Source organism: Quercus robur, chromosome 1 (assembly GCF_932294415.1).
Source record: "Quercus robur chromosome 1, dhQueRobu3.1, whole genome shotgun sequence".
Lineage (NCBI taxonomy): Eukaryota > Viridiplantae > Streptophyta > Magnoliopsida > Fagales > Fagaceae > Quercus > Quercus robur.
Window position 1 is genome coordinate 15,585,773 of NC_065534.1, and position 19,198 is coordinate 15,604,970.

At 33.7% G+C, this 19,198-nt stretch overlaps 3 protein-coding genes across 4 annotated transcripts; all 3 read left to right on the top strand.

Annotated features, from left to right (window-relative positions):
- The first annotated feature begins 1,314 nt into the window (after positions 1-1,314).
- On the top strand, positions 1,315-10,226 carry LOC126722858 (uncharacterized). The gene is made up of 20 exons (XM_050426007.1): positions 1,315-1,479; positions 1,590-2,467; positions 2,559-2,645; positions 2,748-2,952; positions 3,052-3,160; positions 4,330-4,485; positions 4,608-4,689; positions 4,795-4,854; positions 4,988-5,040; positions 5,311-5,477; positions 5,888-6,098; positions 8,285-8,339; positions 8,449-8,505; positions 8,597-8,845; positions 9,132-9,196; positions 9,316-9,372; positions 9,457-9,550; positions 9,633-9,773; positions 9,855-9,944; positions 10,118-10,226. The coding sequence occupies exons 2-20, from the start codon at positions 1,622-1,624 to the stop codon at positions 10,121-10,123; spliced, it is 2,790 nt and encodes a 929-aa protein (XP_050281964.1). The 5' UTR covers positions 1,315-1,479; positions 1,590-1,621; the 3' UTR covers positions 10,124-10,226.
- A 1,280-nt stretch (positions 10,227-11,506) lies between these two features.
- LOC126722870 (cyclin-dependent kinases regulatory subunit 1) lies at positions 11,507-13,291 on the top strand. Its single transcript, XM_050426013.1, has 4 exons — positions 11,507-11,673; positions 11,771-11,877; positions 11,988-12,048; positions 12,872-13,291. The coding sequence occupies exons 2-4, from the start codon at positions 11,825-11,827 to the stop codon at positions 13,022-13,024; spliced, it is 267 nt and encodes an 88-aa protein (XP_050281970.1). The 5' UTR covers positions 11,507-11,673; positions 11,771-11,824; the 3' UTR covers positions 13,025-13,291.
- Positions 13,292-16,785: 3,494 nt separating this feature from the next.
- LOC126722878 (uncharacterized) lies at positions 16,786-18,894 on the top strand. 2 transcript variants are annotated; one of them, XM_050426022.1, is made up of 3 exons: positions 16,786-16,903; positions 18,104-18,216; positions 18,304-18,894. In XM_050426022.1, the coding sequence occupies exons 2-3, from the start codon at positions 18,134-18,136 to the stop codon at positions 18,428-18,430; spliced, it is 210 nt and encodes a 69-aa protein (XP_050281979.1). In that variant the 5' UTR covers positions 16,786-16,903; positions 18,104-18,133; the 3' UTR covers positions 18,431-18,894. The 2 variants fall into 2 exon arrangements, with proteins under 2 accessions (XP_050281979.1, XP_050281986.1); XM_050426029.1 differs by lacking the exon at positions 16,786-16,903 and adding an exon at positions 16,922-17,097.
- The last annotated feature ends 304 nt before the right edge of the window (positions 18,895-19,198 follow it).

The following is a 19,198-nucleotide window of genomic DNA, read 5'->3' on the forward strand; positions in this document are numbered from 1 at the left end:
AACTCACCTAAAACAAAAATTTTAAAAACTTAAATAGGACACGTGGAGCAAAATTAGACAATAATTGAAATCTAATTTAGAACCTAATTAGATTTTTTTTTTTTTTTTTTTTTTAGTTTTGCCTATATATATATATATATTGGAGACTTAGAGTCGCTTTTTTCTTGTTTCCATGCTAATAAGATTAGAAACAAATGATTTTATATTTACAAATTATTAATATGACAAGTTTTTACTAATTTGCATATGACCCACAACACAAATCTTTGTGGTCCAATTGATAAGTTGATATCACTTATCAAAGTCAAAGGCTCAGAGGCATGTAATTATTTCTATTTTGTACACCTTGTTCTTCACAATTCAATGATTGTTTTCCAACTCAAATATTTTATTTATTTAAATTTTTGATAGGAACTCACATTTATTTTGGTATTGCAACAATTGCAAGTTGGCCATAAATAATAAACAAGCTATCCTCAAATAAAATAAAATACTACTCCTTAAGGAGCAGTGGGTGGAGCACACGTGACCAAAAAACACATATTAATTTAACCTCACAGCACAAACACATCACACATCACATCACATAAGTGGGGTTCAACATGAATCTGCAATAGGCCAATCAATAGCTTCCAATTCCATCCCATTCTATAATGAGTTTCGAAAACACAGTTAACGCATTTCCCGCCCTTGGAGAGATAAAACGAATCTTTGCATAGAAAAACAAGATTAAGAAGAAAAAAAATAGTATGGTTTTACTTTATGATCATCAATTTGTCTCATATATATATTTATTTATTTATTTATTTTAATAAAATAACTACAATTTAAAATGAAAATACAAAAAGATAGACACTTGTACTACAGTTGGTAGTAGTAGAACACTTGTGGAATTTTATTTCAAAATCAAGTAATAGAAACTATAGGTATCAAAAAAAAAAAAAAGTAACAGAAAGATTTGAATTTATAACAACTATTATGAAACTCTATAAATTCAAATGCAATTGATCTATTTGAAAAATACATATTTAGATAATATATTAATATAGCATACAAAAGCAACTTATTTTGATAATATTAGCTTAGGAAATTAGAATTTAGAAGTGATAATCGTTCTTTCAAAAAAAAGAAAAAAAAAGAAAAAGAAAAGTTGGTAAACAATGAAATCAGCGCAAAGAAAAAAATGAAGACTAGTAGAAATACAATTCACCAAAAATATAGGACCTCCAAGTGGAAAACGAAAACCTCGCATTCCAAAAGAGACAAAACGTCATCTCCCAGGGCTACTTTCGGCAATGCGAAAATTACAGGTGTGCTCTCTCTCTCTCTCTCTTTCGCATTCCCCGAGTCCTCTTTCAATTTCACCAAGAAAGCCAAGCCGTACAGTCTCTTCCAATATCCCCAATCTCTCTCTCTCTTTTCTCACGAACCCTAATCTTTTTCTTCAAGAATATTCAATCCCTTCAATCCAGGCTACAGGTTTGTTCTTTAATTCAATCTTTTTCCAATTCAAGATTCTTGTATTTGTTTCTTGCTCTCCTCTATATTATTGAATTCCTCAAGTTTTTAAATTTTTTTTGAAAAATCAGATTTGAATCGATCTTTGTGTGTGTGTGTGTGTATGGCGAACGGTACGGATTCGGAGGAGTTCGTGTTGTTATCTCGGGTTCGGTCGGGTCACAAGCGCGAGTTCGCCTTCGCAATGAAGGCGCAATCAGAGATCTGCGGGTCCTTGGGTCGGACCCGGTCCAGGAAGACCCGGAATGAGGCTGTGGCGACCAATAGAAGCAAGAAATTGAAGAAGTCGGATCCGAATGACGCCGAAAACGACGAGCTTATGGATCAGAAGGCGAAGGATTTGGGAGATTTGGGCGATACGATGAGCGAGGAGGAAGCGAAAAGCGACGTGGTGGACCTAACGAGCGACGACGAGCCGAAGGGCCACGTTGGAGAATCGGAATTGGTCGGAGAAGGGGTTTCCAAGGAGGACACGTCGATGCCAGTTTTCGACGAGGAATTGAAGGGTGGAGTGGTTGAAATGGTTCAGAATCCTGTGAAAGAAGAGGAATTAGTGTGTGAAAGCAAGCCGAATATGAATGAAGAAGAGATGAAGGCGGAACCGGGAGTCGAGAAAACGAATGAGGATTTGGTTAAGGATGAGAAGATTGAGGGGGTTTTGATCAATGAAGATGTCAAACCGAAGAATGTGGTTTTAGAGACGCCTTCAAGGAGGTTTACTCGTTCGGCATTGAAGCCGAGGCAAGAGGAGAAGAGTACTGTGAAAGAGAGTGGTAAGAAAGTGGTTGCAAATGTTGATGATGGAGTAGCTAGTTCGTCCGGTATGGTTACCACGACTCCAGCTGGTATGAGAATGTTGAAATCTAAGAAGTTTCCATCCAAGTTGAAGGATTTACTCGAGATGGGTATTCTTGAGGGAATGCCAGTTAAGTATGTCCGGGGTGTCAAGGTATTAATTTTATCATTGCTTGTTTATGTGTGTGTATGAGTTAAGTGATTTTGGGTATGAAGTATTGGCTATGTGTCTTTTTGTATTGCAGGTTAGAGTAGCTGGAGAAACTGGGCTGAAAGGTGTGATTAAAGGTTCTGGGATATTGTGTTACTGTGCCAAATGCAAAGGGGTTGAAGTGAGTGTTTTGGTTATTATTTTCAAGTATGGTTTTTTGAGGACCCATTAATGTTGTTGTTCTTATGAATCATTGTGTGCTTTATTTTTATGTTGAATGTAGGTTCTTACACCCACCGTGTTTGAGCTGCATGCTGGCAGTGCAAATAAACGTCCACCGGAGTATATTTACCTGGAGAACGGGAATACTCTTCGTGATGTCATGAATGCATGCCTAAATGCTTCGTTGGACACGTTGGACGAGTTTGTCCGAAGTGCTATTGGTTGCACTGCTTTAAAGAAATCGTCCATCTGTTTGAATTGCAGAGGTTGCTTTTTCATGCCTTTGATAGGATATAGTGTTCATCTGCATGCGTGTGTTTTCCTGGAAAAAAAATGTAATGTTTTGGATGTTTAATGGATTGCAGAGCCTATTCCTAAATCTTACAATGGGAAGTCAATGCTGCTATGTGAATCATGTGTGGATTTGAAAAAGTCTCAAGTCACCCTAGCTCAAACAATTGATACCATCAATAGGTATGCATTGCTGCCATTGCACTTATATTGTTTTAGACCTTTCTGGCACTGCTGAGTTGACATTGTTTATAACATGGCTAGAGCTTGTTAGATTTGATTATCTTAAACTATAGAATTCATCATGAACATTGTGTGTTACAATTTAACACAATAAATTGACATACTTATTATTTAGTATTATAGATATAAAATTGTTAGTACACATTCCTGAGGTGAAATTAGTGTTTAGCAATTTCCAGATACATGTACACTAGGAACCTTCTGGAAGTCTTCAATCAGGAAAGATGGTGTTCAGACATGATGCTTAGGGGGCCTATTATGGAGTTGCCATTTCTTTGGTAAATTATAAGTTTCATTGTAGTGGTGATGAGATAGGTAATGAGTTTAAATGCATTACCTTATTTTTAAGACTTCTTAAATTATGAACTTTTAGGGGTTCAATGAATTGCTCGTCTTTCAAATTTCCCTGCTAATTATGGACTTTCCTTTATTAGTTTGTTGTTAATGGCTGTTAATGCTAGTAGATGGGGAGTATGATAAAGAAACAGAAATAGCTCTTATAAAAAAAATGAAGAAACACAAATAGGCTATATTATCAGGAAGGTGCTTTAGAGGCAAGCTTAAACTTACTAGGTAAGTTTATGATGCTACTTTGTTGTGCCCTGCAAGACCTAATCCGAGTCTAGGATTTTATACTTTGCCTTCATCATGGTTTTAAAACTTAGCATTTTTTATACAGTTAGACTCACATTATATGATTAAATAAGGTAGCTGTAGGTAGATTAGAATGGTGACACATAGATTGTGTTTATATTGGTGTTTATTTTCTTATTATAAGACATGGGTGACTGTTACTTGCTTGTGGCGTATAAAATTATTGTTGTACCAATAGTTTTAGGATATGATCAAATGAGGTTGTTGTAGGCTGCTATAATGCTTTTTTTTTTTTTTTTTTTTTTTTTTTTTCATTCCTAGATTTTCTTACCCTTTTAAATTTAGATTGTATTATAGGCACAATTTTTGTACACCTGCTGATTACTTGAATTTTCCCTCCCACATTCTTCAATAAAGTATCATCACTATAATAAAAAGCAACATTTTTCTTTTATTGATTTATTTTATGAACTCTGATATTTAAAAATTGATTTTTTTTTTTTGAATTATTTCAGATCACCAAAACCAGTTTTGGTTCCAAAGTCTTCTGAAAATGTTTCAAAGTCATCTGAAAATGTTTCAAAGTCATTTGACAATGTTTCAAAGTCATTTGACAATGTTTCAAAGTGTAACTCATCTCGAAGTAAGAGCCAGGGAAGAATTACTAGAAAGTAAGTATCTTTCTAATTTATTATTCTGTTCAATTTGATACATGTCGAGTAATTTGCTGTTTTGTAGTGATTCCAATTAGAAAATGTTAAACATTGTCCTTTTCTTCTTATTCTTTTGAAAGGGATCTACGCTTGCATAAGTTGGTTTTTGAAGAAGATGTTCTGCCAGATGGGACAGAAGTGGCATATTATTCTCGTGGACAGGTTGTAGCAATGAATAGAATATCAACGAACCACATATATATACACACACACGTACACATACATAAATTTATTAGATTTCTTTTCTGAGTAGTGATTTGTTGGCAGAAATTGTTGGTCGGTTACAAAAAGGGAAATGGAATCTATTGTACTTGCTGCAACTCTGAGGTAAATTGGTTTCTTCTGATTATCATGTATGCCAGAAATGTTCTCTTTCTTTTGGAATCTTTTCTGAGCGGTTATATGTTCTATTGAATATTGTGCGTGCCAGAGATTAATCTTATTGGCATATTTTGAACAGGTCAGCCCCTCACAGTTTGAAGCTCATGCTGGTTGGGCATCACGTCGCAAGCCGTGAGTATTTGTTCTACTCATTTGTGTGGTTGAGGTCAAATCATGTGGTTTTGTCTCCTCAGTGGTCCTGTAGTTGGTGTATATCTGAGTCCAAATCAATTGTTTCCTTATTTGCCAATTGACATGATTCTGCAAGACTTCCGTGGGCTGGGTCCATGCATGTTTTGGAGACAGGGATTTTTAGAAATTGACAAGGAATAAGCTGTATTAGTTTTCTTTATTTATTTATTTATTATATCTTCATTTGACTGGTGCTTGTTTGTTTGGCAGTTACCTACACATTTACACATCTAATGGAGTGTCTCTGCATGAATTGTCTATATCGCTTTCAAAAGATCGGAAATTCTCTACCCATGAAAATGATGATCTCTGCACCATCTGTGCGGATGGAGGGGATCTCCTGTGCTGTGATGGATGCCCGCGGGCCTTTCACATAGGTGAGATTGGAACCTTTTACCTGGTAGTAAAGATCCAATTTCTCATACATTATAGTTGTGCTGAAATTCCTATGGATTATATTGAGAGAGAGAGAGAGAGAGAGAGATGTGCGTATTGTGTTTTGAGTTGCAGATATAGATTTCTGTAACTTATTTGTTGCCTAATTCTTTGGAAAAAAAAATTGTGAAACCGTGGACATCATAATTTAGCACCTATATATGTATATATATATGTGTGTGTGTGTATAAGGTTCGCGTTCTTGAGTTTCTTGTAACTGTTTGTGTGAATGGCCAATCTCTCTTATTTATTAATCACTGTTTAGCATGCACAATTTGGAATAATTGTGGTTCTTCTTCCTCCAATCCGCTTGAGTTGCATTTGTGATGTTGGTTAATTTGGCTAATTGCAGAGTGCGTCCCTCTACCAAGAATTCCGAGTGGTACTTGGTACTGTAGGTATTGCCAGAACGTGTTCCAGAAAGAAAAATTTGTGGAGCGTAATGCTAATGCTGTAGCTGCTGGAAGGGTTGCTGGAGTTGATCCTATAGAACAGATAACCATGCGATGCATTCGTATTGTCAAAACTCCAGAGGTTGACTTTGGTGGATGCGCATTATGCAGGTTCTTTTTTCACTGTTCCTGCTATAAGAAGTTTCTATATTAGATGCTTCAGTATTTTCTTCTGCCTTTAATTTCTTTGCATGCATGAATCCCGGAAAAATAATGGTGCAGTACATATAGTATGAAATTTTAGATATACCTGATGAGATATACCTGATGATTTAATGGCATATCAGCAATCTGTAAGTGAAACTTGAAGGGCCTTCAATGATTACTCATCTGTTTTTGTTGATTGACTAATTTCTTGTGATTTAATCGAGACCAGATTTGTTTGTTGTTGTGTGTAATGATGAGGCGTTTTTCTTCTACCCATTTTTTGGGAAATGATTTTAAACTTAAGGTTAATTTCTTCTGCCTTCCCTGTACTTGGTAAAAAATACACAGCACTTGTACTTCTGAAAATTATTCATACTAGCAGTGTGCCTGTGTGATGCACAGATTAATTAAAATTCATATGTAAAGTAAGGAAATATCCCAAATATTGGTAGAGTCAAACTATGAATTAATTAAGACAAATGAAAAATTATTTATTTTTTAAAATCAAACTAAAATTTATGGTAGATGATATAATAATGTAAAATAAAATAATGAAATTTAATTTCTTTTAAGAATTTCCAAACTTTTTATAATAGAATTTAAATTGAACTAGTTGGAATGTGGGTAATGGAGTTTATTTAGAGTAGAGTTAGCTTAGTAAAAGTGTTTTATCTAGAGTTGAATTAGCTTAATAATGTTAATGTATTTACGTGCGATGTGGACTCTTATTATTCAGTGCAATAAGGAGAGGGGTACATTATCACAACTATGGCTTCTATGACCTAACCTTGTTATGTAGTATATGATTTGCATTATTCTTGTCTAGTTTTCTGGTTAATTGCAATAAACTAAATGGAAAAGCCAATATCATATAACCAGCAAACTAGCCAAGAGTATTTCACTGTGAATAAGAAAAGAGGTTGTAGACTACGGTACTCACGAAAATTTAAATCAGATAGGAAGATCCAAAATATCAAGTAAAGTGGATGGACTACTTCCATCTGACAGTGAATAAGAAAAGAGAGTTTGGACGAAGGACAACTTGATTCTATCGATTGAAATCTCTTGAACCTCAAATGCCTTCTATTTCCTTCACTCCAAATAGTCCACATGAGATAGAATGGCATCACATTCCAAGATCTTATCCTAAACAACACAGGTTTTCTTCAGTTACATTTTGAGCAAAGCAGACACTGGTTTAGGCATAACCCATCTCATACCAATGCGTTAAACAGTAAATTCCAAACTTTTTAGCCACAAAGCATTGAAATAGCTGATGGTTTGTAGACTCTCCATTTCTTTTACGCATAAAACATCAAACCTCAATAACCCTCTTCCATTTTGTAAGATTATTAATTGTAAGAAATTTCCCTTAAGTTGCAATCCAAAAAATAAAATAAAAATGCAACCTTCTAGGTGCTTTTACCATCCAAATAGCCTTTCAAGGGAGACATAAATTGATGACCTCTCTTAAAGACTCATAATAAGATCGGACTTTAAAATTACCATTTCAAAAAAACTTCCAACACGTTTTATCATCTACTCCAACATTTTTCTTGATAGAGCAGAGTAAATAAAAAAGTGTTAGGTGATTACAACCCTCAGTCTTGAACCTCTTTCACGAAGATAGGATTCCAATGTTCCATATTGTCTGCTAGCTCTATATACTCATTCATAGTAGATTTATTTGCAGCAAGCATAAATAGCTATGGAAATAAGGCCTTCAGTTGTTGATCAGCACACTATATATCATTCCAAAAACCGACTCTTCTAGCATTATAGATGTGCGTTTTTTGTTAATGAGTGAGAGTGCCAACCAGCTGTATTGCTTTTCCAAACTCCCCCTTCATGCTTACTGCTTGCTGAATTCGATGTCTAACTCCCCATTCTTCCCTATATTTGATTGCCACAAGCTATTTCACAATGAGGAACCTCTTTTTAAGTTTTTTATTTTTTATTTTTATAGAAGATAAAGGTAAATTAGTCAATTTACATTTTCTATTGATGGATTTCTTTGACATGGATTGAAGTGCTAATTTACCTGTTAACTTTATATATATGGAGTTAATCATTGTTCATTTAGCATTATCATCATCAAACTTACACCTTCAACTTAACAACTTTTGATATGTTTGATTGGATTCTTGCAGAGGCCATGATTTCAGCAAAAGTTTTGGTCCTCGCACGGTTATTTTCTGTGACCAGGTATCTTATTTTCAGATCATGTCTGGACTTGTCAAGTCTTAGTTTTGAAGTGCTTTTGCATTTATAGTTTGTTTATTTACATCGCTAATATTGTGCACTCTTCCGTCAGTGTGAAAGGGAATATCATGTTGGCTGTTTGAAGGATAACAATATGGAGAATCTTGAGGTGTGAATTTTTATTAGTCAAGATTTGCAGCTTATTGTGACCATAATTACTTATTTAATATTTGCAAATGTTGACATTACTTTTCCACCAGGAACTGCCAAAAGGGAAGTGGTTCTGTTGCATAGAGTGCAACAAGATTCATTCTGCTTTAGAAAATTTGGTTGTTGAAGGAGAACAGATGCTTCCAGACTCACTTCTGAATGCTATAAGGATGAAGCATGAAGAGAAAGGTTCAGACAGTGATGCTAATTTTGATATAAGATGGAGGGTTCTTAATTGGAAATTGGTTTCTTCTGATGAAACTAGACAGTTGCTATCTAAGGCTGTATCCATTTTCCATGTGAGTAATAATGTGTATATATATATATATATATATATATTTGTGATTTTTTTCCATTACTTAAAAAAATTTGTGAGGTTCTATTATAGTACGCATCTGGTAGATCAAATTGTTACATCTTTTGTTGTGTGGGGTACAACATATGCAAATTCTCACATAATATTAATGCATTGGTCATGCCTCATTTGCTTTTAGCTTTTGTAATGCATGTTGATATTTTGTCTTGACTTGAGGGGAAAGATTTTGCTTTAAAGTACTTATCGGGTTTTTTTTGGACACGCTCTAGGAACGTTTTGATCCTATAGTTGATTCCGCTTCAGGTCGTGACTTTATTCCATCAATGATATATGGGTGAGCATTAATATTCTCCCTCTTCAACACGTGTGTGTGTTTATTTATTCTACCTTCTTGCTTTCTTTCTTTTTTTTTATATAACACCCAATTGAATCTAATATTAAATGGTTTTGCAGAAGGAATATCCGTGGCCAAGACTTTGGGGGGGTTTACTGTGCTGTACTAACAGTCAAGTAAGAATCATGTCTCCCAAGTGTTTTACTAGATAATTTTGTAGAGCAGAAATATTGTTCTGATAATTATTCCTTATTATGCAGCAAATCAGTTGTGTCAGCTGGAATGTTTCGTATATTTGGGCAGGAAGTGGCGGAGCTTCCTTTAGTAGCAACAGATACTGATTATCAAGGACAGGTAATTTTAATCTACTGCTGGGATGATTTTTTTTCTTTGGACGGTGGAACCTATTCTGACTTGATGAACATTGTTTTGGTAGGGTTACTTCCAGTCCTTGTTTTCTTGCATTGAGAGGCTGCTTAGCTCTTTAAATGTGAGAAACCTTGTGCTACCAGCTGCTGATGAAGCAGAATCAATATGGACAAATAAATTTGGTTTTAATAAAGTAACCCAAGATGAGGTGCGTGTTTTTTCCCATGTTCTGTTTTGGAGCATAACAAATGTAGGATTGAGTTTGATGTGTTCATTTTTCATGTTGCAGCTCAACAAGTTCAAGAAACATTACCATACTGTTATATTCCAAGGGACATCAGTGCTGCAGAAGTCAGTCCCTGAATTTGCTGAATTATTGGTATGAAGGTGTTGGATTGTCTGGATTTTTTTTTTTTTTTTTGGTGAAATGGAGAAGGCATTATTTTGCGGAGGCTTTTCCTTTAAGATGTATAGGATCTTTTTGTCTTTTGGTGTACAGAAAAGTAGACATTACACCTCTATTTACAAGCTGATATATTTTTTGTAGCACAGATATGAGAGGAGAGATCTTAGTCAGTGGAAATTGTAGAAAACTAGAGCAGGTTGTTGGGAACTTGCAAAATTTTGAAATGTGAAGTGTTCTAACTGTTGGTTTTGGCAATGAACTTCAGAAATTTTCCATTTCAGATTTGGGCTTGCAATAGTATACAAATATGGAGAAGAAAACAAGGCTGCTTGTCCTTGAATGCTTATGTAAATTATATATGTCTTGGGTTAACTTGTACTATAATCCATTTGGTTGCAGTAGTGTTATTTCTCACCATCCTAACACCCACCTTCCCAAGAAAAATCCCCAAGGAAAACACTGCTCAGCCATTATCTCAATCTGATGAAGACTTTCTAGTTAAGCATCATTTTATGAGAACCACCAGTTTCTCGACCAGTAACCGGAATTCTATCAGGCAAACCCATCTATTGGTCTTTGGCGTAGGTGTGGTTTGAACTTTAGAATTCTTATTTAATAATTAGAGATTTTATCAGTTAAGTTAACGAGAATATATGTATTATTAAAGTTAATTACTTTTTAATAAAAGTTTCACTTTAGTATAAAACGATATTTTTTTATAAAATGCATCTTTTTGCGCAAGGGATGGAGGAGCTCACTAAATCGATTTTTATGGAATGCATCTTTTTGCACTTGGGATGGATGAACTTACTATATCAATTCGTGGAAATCTTTTGGTCTAGGATTTCTGCATATGATATTTGTTTAGTTGATGAAATGAAACTAGAAGCGAAGTTAATGCCAAGTTGGAAACTTGGAGAGAAGCTATAGAATTAAAGACTGATTAAGTTGGACTAAAATAGATTAATAGAGTACATAGAATATAAGTTTAGTAAAAGTAGAAATAAAAACTAAAGGGTGATAATTCAAAAAAAATACCAAAGGTTGATAAGACTTGATGACCAAGGGATGCTAAAGAGTAAAAGCTCTTGATATTTTGGATCAATAATTCATAAAAATGGAAATATTGGAAAGGATGTGAATCATTGGATTAGAGTAAGGTGGATGAAATGGAGATGTACATCAAAAGTATTATATGATCATAAAATGCCTATAATGTGAGAATTGAGTAGTATAATTATATATATATACTTATAGAAAATTTTACATTTCTTTTAAAAATAAAAAATATTAGCTTAATCAAACAGGATCCAAGACAGCATAAAACTTGGTGACAAAAGCTGTGGGATAAACTTTTTTATTTTAAATTTTAAAAAAACAAAAAGTTCTTGTTACCGTTGAGAAAGCTCAAAGCAGTTTCGGAAGCAAATTCTAGACCCATTGATCAATCAGCAAAAGCTTAAAAGCGGGAAAAATTGAAAAAAATTTGAAATTCAAAACTCACGAGAAAGCCGTTTAACTTAATTTCCAAATATAAAAATATTCCACTAATAATAACTCAAATTATAGGAAAGCAAATTTACATTGTGCTCCCCCACTCCCCTTTGTTTACATTGAAATACCCTTTTCACCGCATTTCTCTCTCTCTCTCTCTCTCTAACCCTCTTTTGCGCTCCTCTGTCTCTCACTCACTCTCTCTAAGGTTATACTCTTCTCTTTATCCTTCGATTTCCGAAAATTTTGAATCGATTTTCATTACCAATATTTGAACTGTTAAAATCGTGTCAATTTCTTCACAGATCGGAAATCCTCAGTGATCTAATCGTCGCGAAAAGCTTCAGTGAGCGAGAAAAATGGGTCAGATCCAGTACTCCGATAAGTACTTCGATGACACTTACGAGTATCGGTAACCACCATATCTTACTCTCTCTCTTTTATTTTATTTAAATAATTTTAATGAAAATTTGTTTTTGGTGAAAGAGTGTGTGTTTTTCTAATCTGTGATCGTCCGTACAGTCATGTGGTGCTGCCTCCTGAAGTGGCCAAATTGCTTCCCAAGAATCGTCTTCTCTCTGAAGTAAGCAATTTAGGGTTTTCATAATTTTCAGCGCTTTTTTTATTTTTATTTTTATTTATTTTTTTAAATTACTCGAAACGTTTCGTTTTGATTTGTTTTGTTGCGTTAATGATAAAGTAGAATCGGCACTGGAAATTTGATCCTGAGATATTTAAAACGTTTTTTTTTTTTCTGTGCGTTTGTATAAACTGTTGTGAATCAGTGTATTGAGTTTAAAATGAGCGTTTGTAAATGAGAAGTAGTTGTTGGATTTTAAAAATGCGCTTTACTAGTTTTACTAGAGTGGATTAAATATTTGGTTTTAGTTGTTTCAGATTGGTTGAAAAAAAAAGGGTTTTAATTTTTGGAATTTAATTAATCTGGTTTAGTTCTTATTTAAAGTACTAAATAAGCATGGACGATAAGGTTCTAGTTGTGTAATAGTTGCTACACTTGGGTTGATGAACAAATACAAGGGTGTGAAACTTTGACCTTATTTTCTCTGCTATTTGATTTATCAAGTACTGAACGCGAATAGATTTTCAGTTTGTCTATCCCTAAAACTGAATGTATCAATATGCTCTTCCAATGACTTTATGATGGACTTTTATCGATTTTTTTTTCTCATATTAGTTATTGCAAATCAAGACTATTGGTTTTCTTGTTTTCCTTTAGTTAGAGAACCATAAATATTAAAAATATTATGTAAATAGCTGAAGGTGAGAATCTGGGTTAAAATCCCCCCTTGCTGTGTATTGTGAAGAACGAAAACGAAATGCAAATGTTGTTTATTTTTAGAGGGCTTATTTTGTGTTTTGTTTTTATTTTTTGACATTACTTTCAGAACGAGTGGCGTGCAATTGGGGTTCAGCAGAGCCGTGGATGGGTCCACTATGCAATTCACCGTCCCGAGCCACACATCATGCTCTTCAGGAGGCCTCTGAACTATCAGCAGCAGCAGGAGAATCAGGCCCAGCAGAACATGCTTGCCAAGTGATCTTTTTCACTTAGTTCGCTTTTAATCTCTAGAAGTGAAATGAATGGTTTGTAGGGTTTCTGTTTGGATAAAAGAAAAATAGTTTGGATGTTTGGAACTTGGCTATGTAATGTTAATTCTCCTGTTTGGGGAATTTTATACTTGTCTTTGGTACTGCATAGAGATATGTTAGTTTTACCTCTGGTGTACTGTGCTTTACCTAAGGTGTTCTTTTGGATGTGGATTTTAGCTTTTAATGGTGGATTTCGATTGATGGTGTTGCTTTTATGGTTCTGTTTTTCCTGTGGTACTGGTTTTTCTGTTGTTAGCGATCACAAAAGTAGGATAATGTTTGTGTGTTCTCACTGTTTTTGCATTTTTTATTTTATTTAATCTCTAAATAATGGATTAATTTATGGTCCTAATTGTGTAAAGGATGCTTGTTCCTGAATTGACATTCAAGATTTTGGACAATAATTAATAGAGAAAATTGTGGTGGTTGGCAGGCCCTTTTTCTTGTATTACTAATTATTTTCTACATTATTTTTTTGAAAGTACTAAGGAAAACTATGGTGCAGCTGGGCATCACATGGAAGTTGTTCCATTCCTTTTTATTTCTAAATATGATTTAGACTCACTATTGAAATAATAATCTAGTGTCTTGTCCGAAAAATTGAGAGAAAAAAAGAAAAGGAAAAGAAGAGGAGCAATTCTTGACTCTGTCCAAACTCTAAGATTTTCTAATCTGCTACTAAACAGACATTCTAGAAGAGCATATTACCTGCAACAGGTTAGTATGGATTTTGGGGTCCATAACTGGTTATGGATTTTGGGTTTGGCTATGGGAGAGGAGAAAGTTTAGTTTGTGAGGTTGGTTTGGACGCATTGCAGGGATTGTATATTCACCCTTTGTGGGTGATATGCTCCCAGTTGGTGCATAGTGTGAACAAAAATTTCTGAAAATTGCTAAATGTATTACAAGTTTTATTACATAAGTCAATGATGTGGAAATGAATGTGATTGGTGGGAGATTTAACTACCTTCTAAATGAAAATTTGAAATTTTTTTTTTTGGGTAACTGGTGACACTCTAATATGTAAGTGTAGTAAAATTTGTAATGGTCTTAGCATTACTTAAAATTTCCAATAAACCATGTTGAAATGATATGTTGTAATTGTTACAATTTATGAAATCATTTAAGTGTGTTTATTACATAGTTCATTAAAGAACAAAGTTGGTCTCCCATTCAATAGGTAGCGATTTATAAAACTATTCATGAAATAAGCCACATAACGCATTAAAAAGATCATGTGACTAAAACTAGACATGGATGATATTTCAAATCAATAATATTAGCAATATTTGGATTTTGGAAGACCAATTTTCATCATAATCACCAAACATCATTAAATATAATGTAAGTATCATCTCAAAAAAAAAGAAAAAAAGAAAAAAAAAAAGGGAACTGACCAAATAAAACCTTTGCATCAAAGGGATTACTAGAATAAAATTGTTTCAAAAAATCATTATATAACCCTAGCAAAACAACATCAACACACTTGCAGTCTCCACGGTTGATTGACATAAACAACCTTGACAATCTAATCTAGTGATCAATCCCACATCAAGAACACAAATAATTGAAAAAATTTGCTAAATAGCATATGTGGGGGACTAAAACTAGCCTGTGGTGAGGCCCACGGATTGGAAGCATAATCTCTATCACAATCTATTTATAAGTGAGCAATAGGGAAAAAAAACTCCACAATGGGAAACTCAAACAGTTGATTTCCTTAATAACATATTTTTCAGATCAAGTTATAGTATTACAATAGGGAATCCTATTGTTCCCGTGGTATTACACACTCTAACTTTCTTAGACAGCACATGTTTTTGATTTCTCTCTCTATTTTTCCTCCTTACAATCCCCTTTTTCTTGCCTCTCTTCCCCTTTTTATAAGCACATCTCTTGCTCTTATCTTTACAACTATCATGTTATAAGCTACACAATCAGAGATATTTTTCCTTACTTTATCGGTTCCCTCCCTTGCCTTATCTTGGAAATCTGAATTTTTGGGGGTGTTGGTACTGTTCAGGCTGTCTTATATGCATTAAATGTGGCAAATGTTAGACGAGAATCCCTTCATTAATGCAGAGGTAAAAATCTTCAATCTTCTTGTGCGTTCTGGAAGTTTCTCGTGGTTCTAAGCATCTTCTAGAAGACATACATGGATTATCCATGCACCATACCTCGGGTAAGTTAACTTCTTACCTTTTCCATGGGAACTGATTTCCCATGTCGCTCTTCTCTTCCGAAATAATCGGGATGATCCAACTCCCCTTGTTTCACAGTTTATTACCCTCTGAGCCTTCCTCCCAATATACAGGCCAGGTCCAATTCGTTCCCCATGACCCAATTACTTTTTGGGCTTAAGGCCCGGGTGGGGACTCTTCCACTCCCCACATAATAATTTTAAGAAAAATTTGCTAAATAGCACATGACCAAACTTATTTACTTATGTAGCAATTTGTTTGACATATTATTTGTCAAACTCAAGCTCCAAGCATTATGTTTGATCAAAAAAATAATGTGTACAAGTTAGACGTGACTTCACATTGAGTTTGGAGGTCAAAGGACTACCACTTGGAAAAAAATTTATTATATATAAATTTTAAAAATTTTAAGATTTTTATCTTTAAACAAAATTTGTGACCACCCTAAATTCTTTTAGGCCCAATATAATTACACTTTGGACAAAGTTTGTCAACAAACTTAATTGTAGACAAATGCTACAACTTCACTTAATAATTTTTTTATTGGGTGTGAATTTTGACAAATATTATATATCTTATTATATTTTTTATACTTGCAAAATTTCAAGAAAATCAAATATTAATAGCTATGTCCTCAGTCAAATGTTTGAATTTTGAGTTTTTATAGTCTAAAATTATACATAAAAAATATGTTTATGGATTGAATAGTAAACAACACTTGATTGACATGAAATTTGACAGGTGTTTTAAGAACATAATGAACATGCAATTTAGTGGTTATATTTTCAAAATATGTAGCCATGTAAATTTGTTTAGTGAGAATTGTAACCTTAGGCTGCTACATAGTTTGTAGCCAACATTTGTTCTTAAACTTTGGTCCCTCAACAATATATTAGGTCCTTACAAACAAAAGAAAAAACTCAAGAAAATTTGTATTTAACTAAAATTTTGAAAGAAATGTAGTTTGGTGTATTGATATTAAGACTATCATACAAATATTTTAAAAAAATAAAATTCATAGAAGAAAATTGTAAAACTTTTACGTATTTGTGTTTTTTTTTCTTGTCAATATATGAAATTCTATTTTTATTAGATTTTAAATAATTTAAATTTTTTAATAACAACATTAAATTTTTTTTTTTGAAACCGCCACTAATAAAAGTATAAATAACATGTAAAGCATCATTCTATTAACTCGGGAACAACTTTCATAAATGGTTAAAAATTTTCTTAAAAAAAAAAAAAACATAAATGGTTAAATTTGAACTCCTTGATTTCCTTTTTTTTTTTTTTTTAATAGTAAACCAGAAAATATTATCATTTCAAATCATATAATTCTAAAAAAAAAAAAAAAAAAAACATTATTATTACCATTCTTTTTTAAGTAATCAAATTACCGAACAATGGGCCGTGAGACCCGTCCGATTCAGAGCCCACCGTGAACCAGTGATGCCTCTAGCAAGCCTGGGGCGTGAGTCTGTGACAACTTTTTTTTTCCAATTTATTTTTGTAAAATTAACGATTTTGTTTTGTTTTTTTTTTAATTCTTCCCCTGTCGGCCAATCCGAGTCAGAAACAGAAGTACCCAAAAAAAAAAAAAAAAAAAAAAAAAAAAGCTCATACGAGGTAAGTTGTAATTTGATGATTCAATATGCTCTCCACTTTACTCTTCTTCTTCTTAGGGTTTGTTAGATTTCTTCATTTCCCAATTAATGATTATGATGATGGAAGACACGATTCACTATAATTAATGTTTGTTCAGGATTTTAGGCCGACCCATTTTCTTAACCTCGTTTTAAACATTGATTAGAAAGATTAAGGTTTGTAAATTTGAAACTACTTTTGGTGATTGTTTCAGCAGACCACTTTGAAGCAAAAACAAAGTCTTTTTTTTTCGCCAACTTATTGTTGTAATTGTAAATTTGGTCTAATATTTTGATGGAGTTGTAAATTTGTAATTGTTGTGAAGAGGGGAGTAATTCATTTTCATGAACTTATTTCTTGGATGGTTATAATCTGTGATGTTTTTAGGAATTTTTTTTTTTTTTTTTTTTTGATTCACATGGTATGTTGAAATGTAGACGAATACTAGGATCATTTATTTAGCTCGTATAGTTTAAACAACCATATGTTATAGCTATGCTTAGATCTTTTTATCATTTTGATTGTATATTAGTCTTCTTGCAGTAATGTGATCTTGGTTATGTTTGTTTTGTCTTTAGATTAGATGGGTTTTCTATTGTGTATGTATTTGTTTTTGCTAAGAACTATACAATTAGTGTGTTGTTTTGGAACGATTGAGATCTCGTTAGGCATTCTGGTGCTATGAATCGAAGCAACTGAATGCCATTATTAGGAATGTCTTAAGTTTTTCCCGTCTTCTCAGCCTATGGATTTGGTTGTGATCGTATTTTGAATGCTAACATTTATATACATGTTTATTCCTCAGAAGTTAAAATCTTGAAAGGTGTGTTGTTTGTGGGTTGCATTTTAGAGAGGAGCCAATAAGCAATAACTTATATGTTATATATTATGCCTTTTCTAGCAATTATATGCGATCTAATTTAAGACCTAATTATGTTTATCTGTTGCATTATTTTGTTCTTATTTAATTGTTTGTAACTTTGATTAGTGGTTACATTAGTTGGTAGATGATTTTGGTCATTCATTCTCTCCACAGATTACTGGCTGTAGGTTAATTGGCAATATTGAATCAAGTTTAAAAACATTTGATTGTGTGTGTTTCTCTGGCATATGCAGGCATGGTATTTAGATAAATTGTTCTAAAATAACTTATCAGTGATATTTTCTTGTCCGTTTTTTCAGGTCATACTTTAATTTGCTTTGGTGGCCTCAATGACAAAAGCACGCAATGCCATTGTTGCTACTGGTTTAGTAGTTTTTACAGCTGCAGGCTTGGCATTTCCCTTTTACATGGGGTATGTAAATTTATCTCTATGATGTGTATTCTGCAGATGGTTGTATTTGATTGCAAGAGTTAGAATAACATGGTTTGTATTATCCAGGTCCTCAAGAAAGCCTGTTATTGACTCAACAAAGCCACTGCCACCACAGGCAACTTTCCGAGGGCCTTACATAAATACTGGGTCACGTGACGTTGGACCTGACCATCGAACTTACCCAAAGAATTGATTAATTTTGTGAAGGACCTTCTCTTGGTGTACGTAAACTATGTGCTCATTTATGTGTATTTTGTGTGAATTGATCTTTTTGAATCAGTTAGGCTTTCAGACTGATGTTCATGTTTGGATTCTGGAGTCTGCTTGATATAACAGTTAAATGAGTGGGCTTAAGATTTATTCTCATGACCCAGCATTCTATTTGAACATGCACGGACTGGGATTATGAGATATCCTTTTGCCTTGGGACTGAGAGGTGAAAAGTGACAAGACCATCACAGATTTTACTGCTTCAGTTAGACACAAAATAAATTCCAATGAATCTTATTCATAATTCTTCTAAAGAGGGATAAATACAAGTCTGAGCACTCAATTTTGTAATGTTGCTCTGTCTTCCTGCTAGAAAGAAAAGTTGGGCTTCTGGTGTATAAATAAATATCTGTCTTATGTGTGATTTAATCACCATAGTTAGCAGCATATGCACTCTCTCGCTCTCTCTGTATGTGTGTGTGTGTGTGTGTGTGTGTGGGGCTGTGAAATTGAGACTAACTTGGAAAACTGAAGGGAATTATGTAAACAGTTCATCAATGGTTTCTAGTGGATATTTTTACTTAACCTGTGGGAATGAGGATAACAATCTAATCATACAAATTTAGCAAATCTAAAAGTCGGTTGGGACGTGACTTTCTCAAATGGGTTATTCTTATTAAAATTATTTCAATTCTGCCTCCATATAGTATGTACGACTTTTTGCCATACCTGAACTTTGGTACCCTCGGGT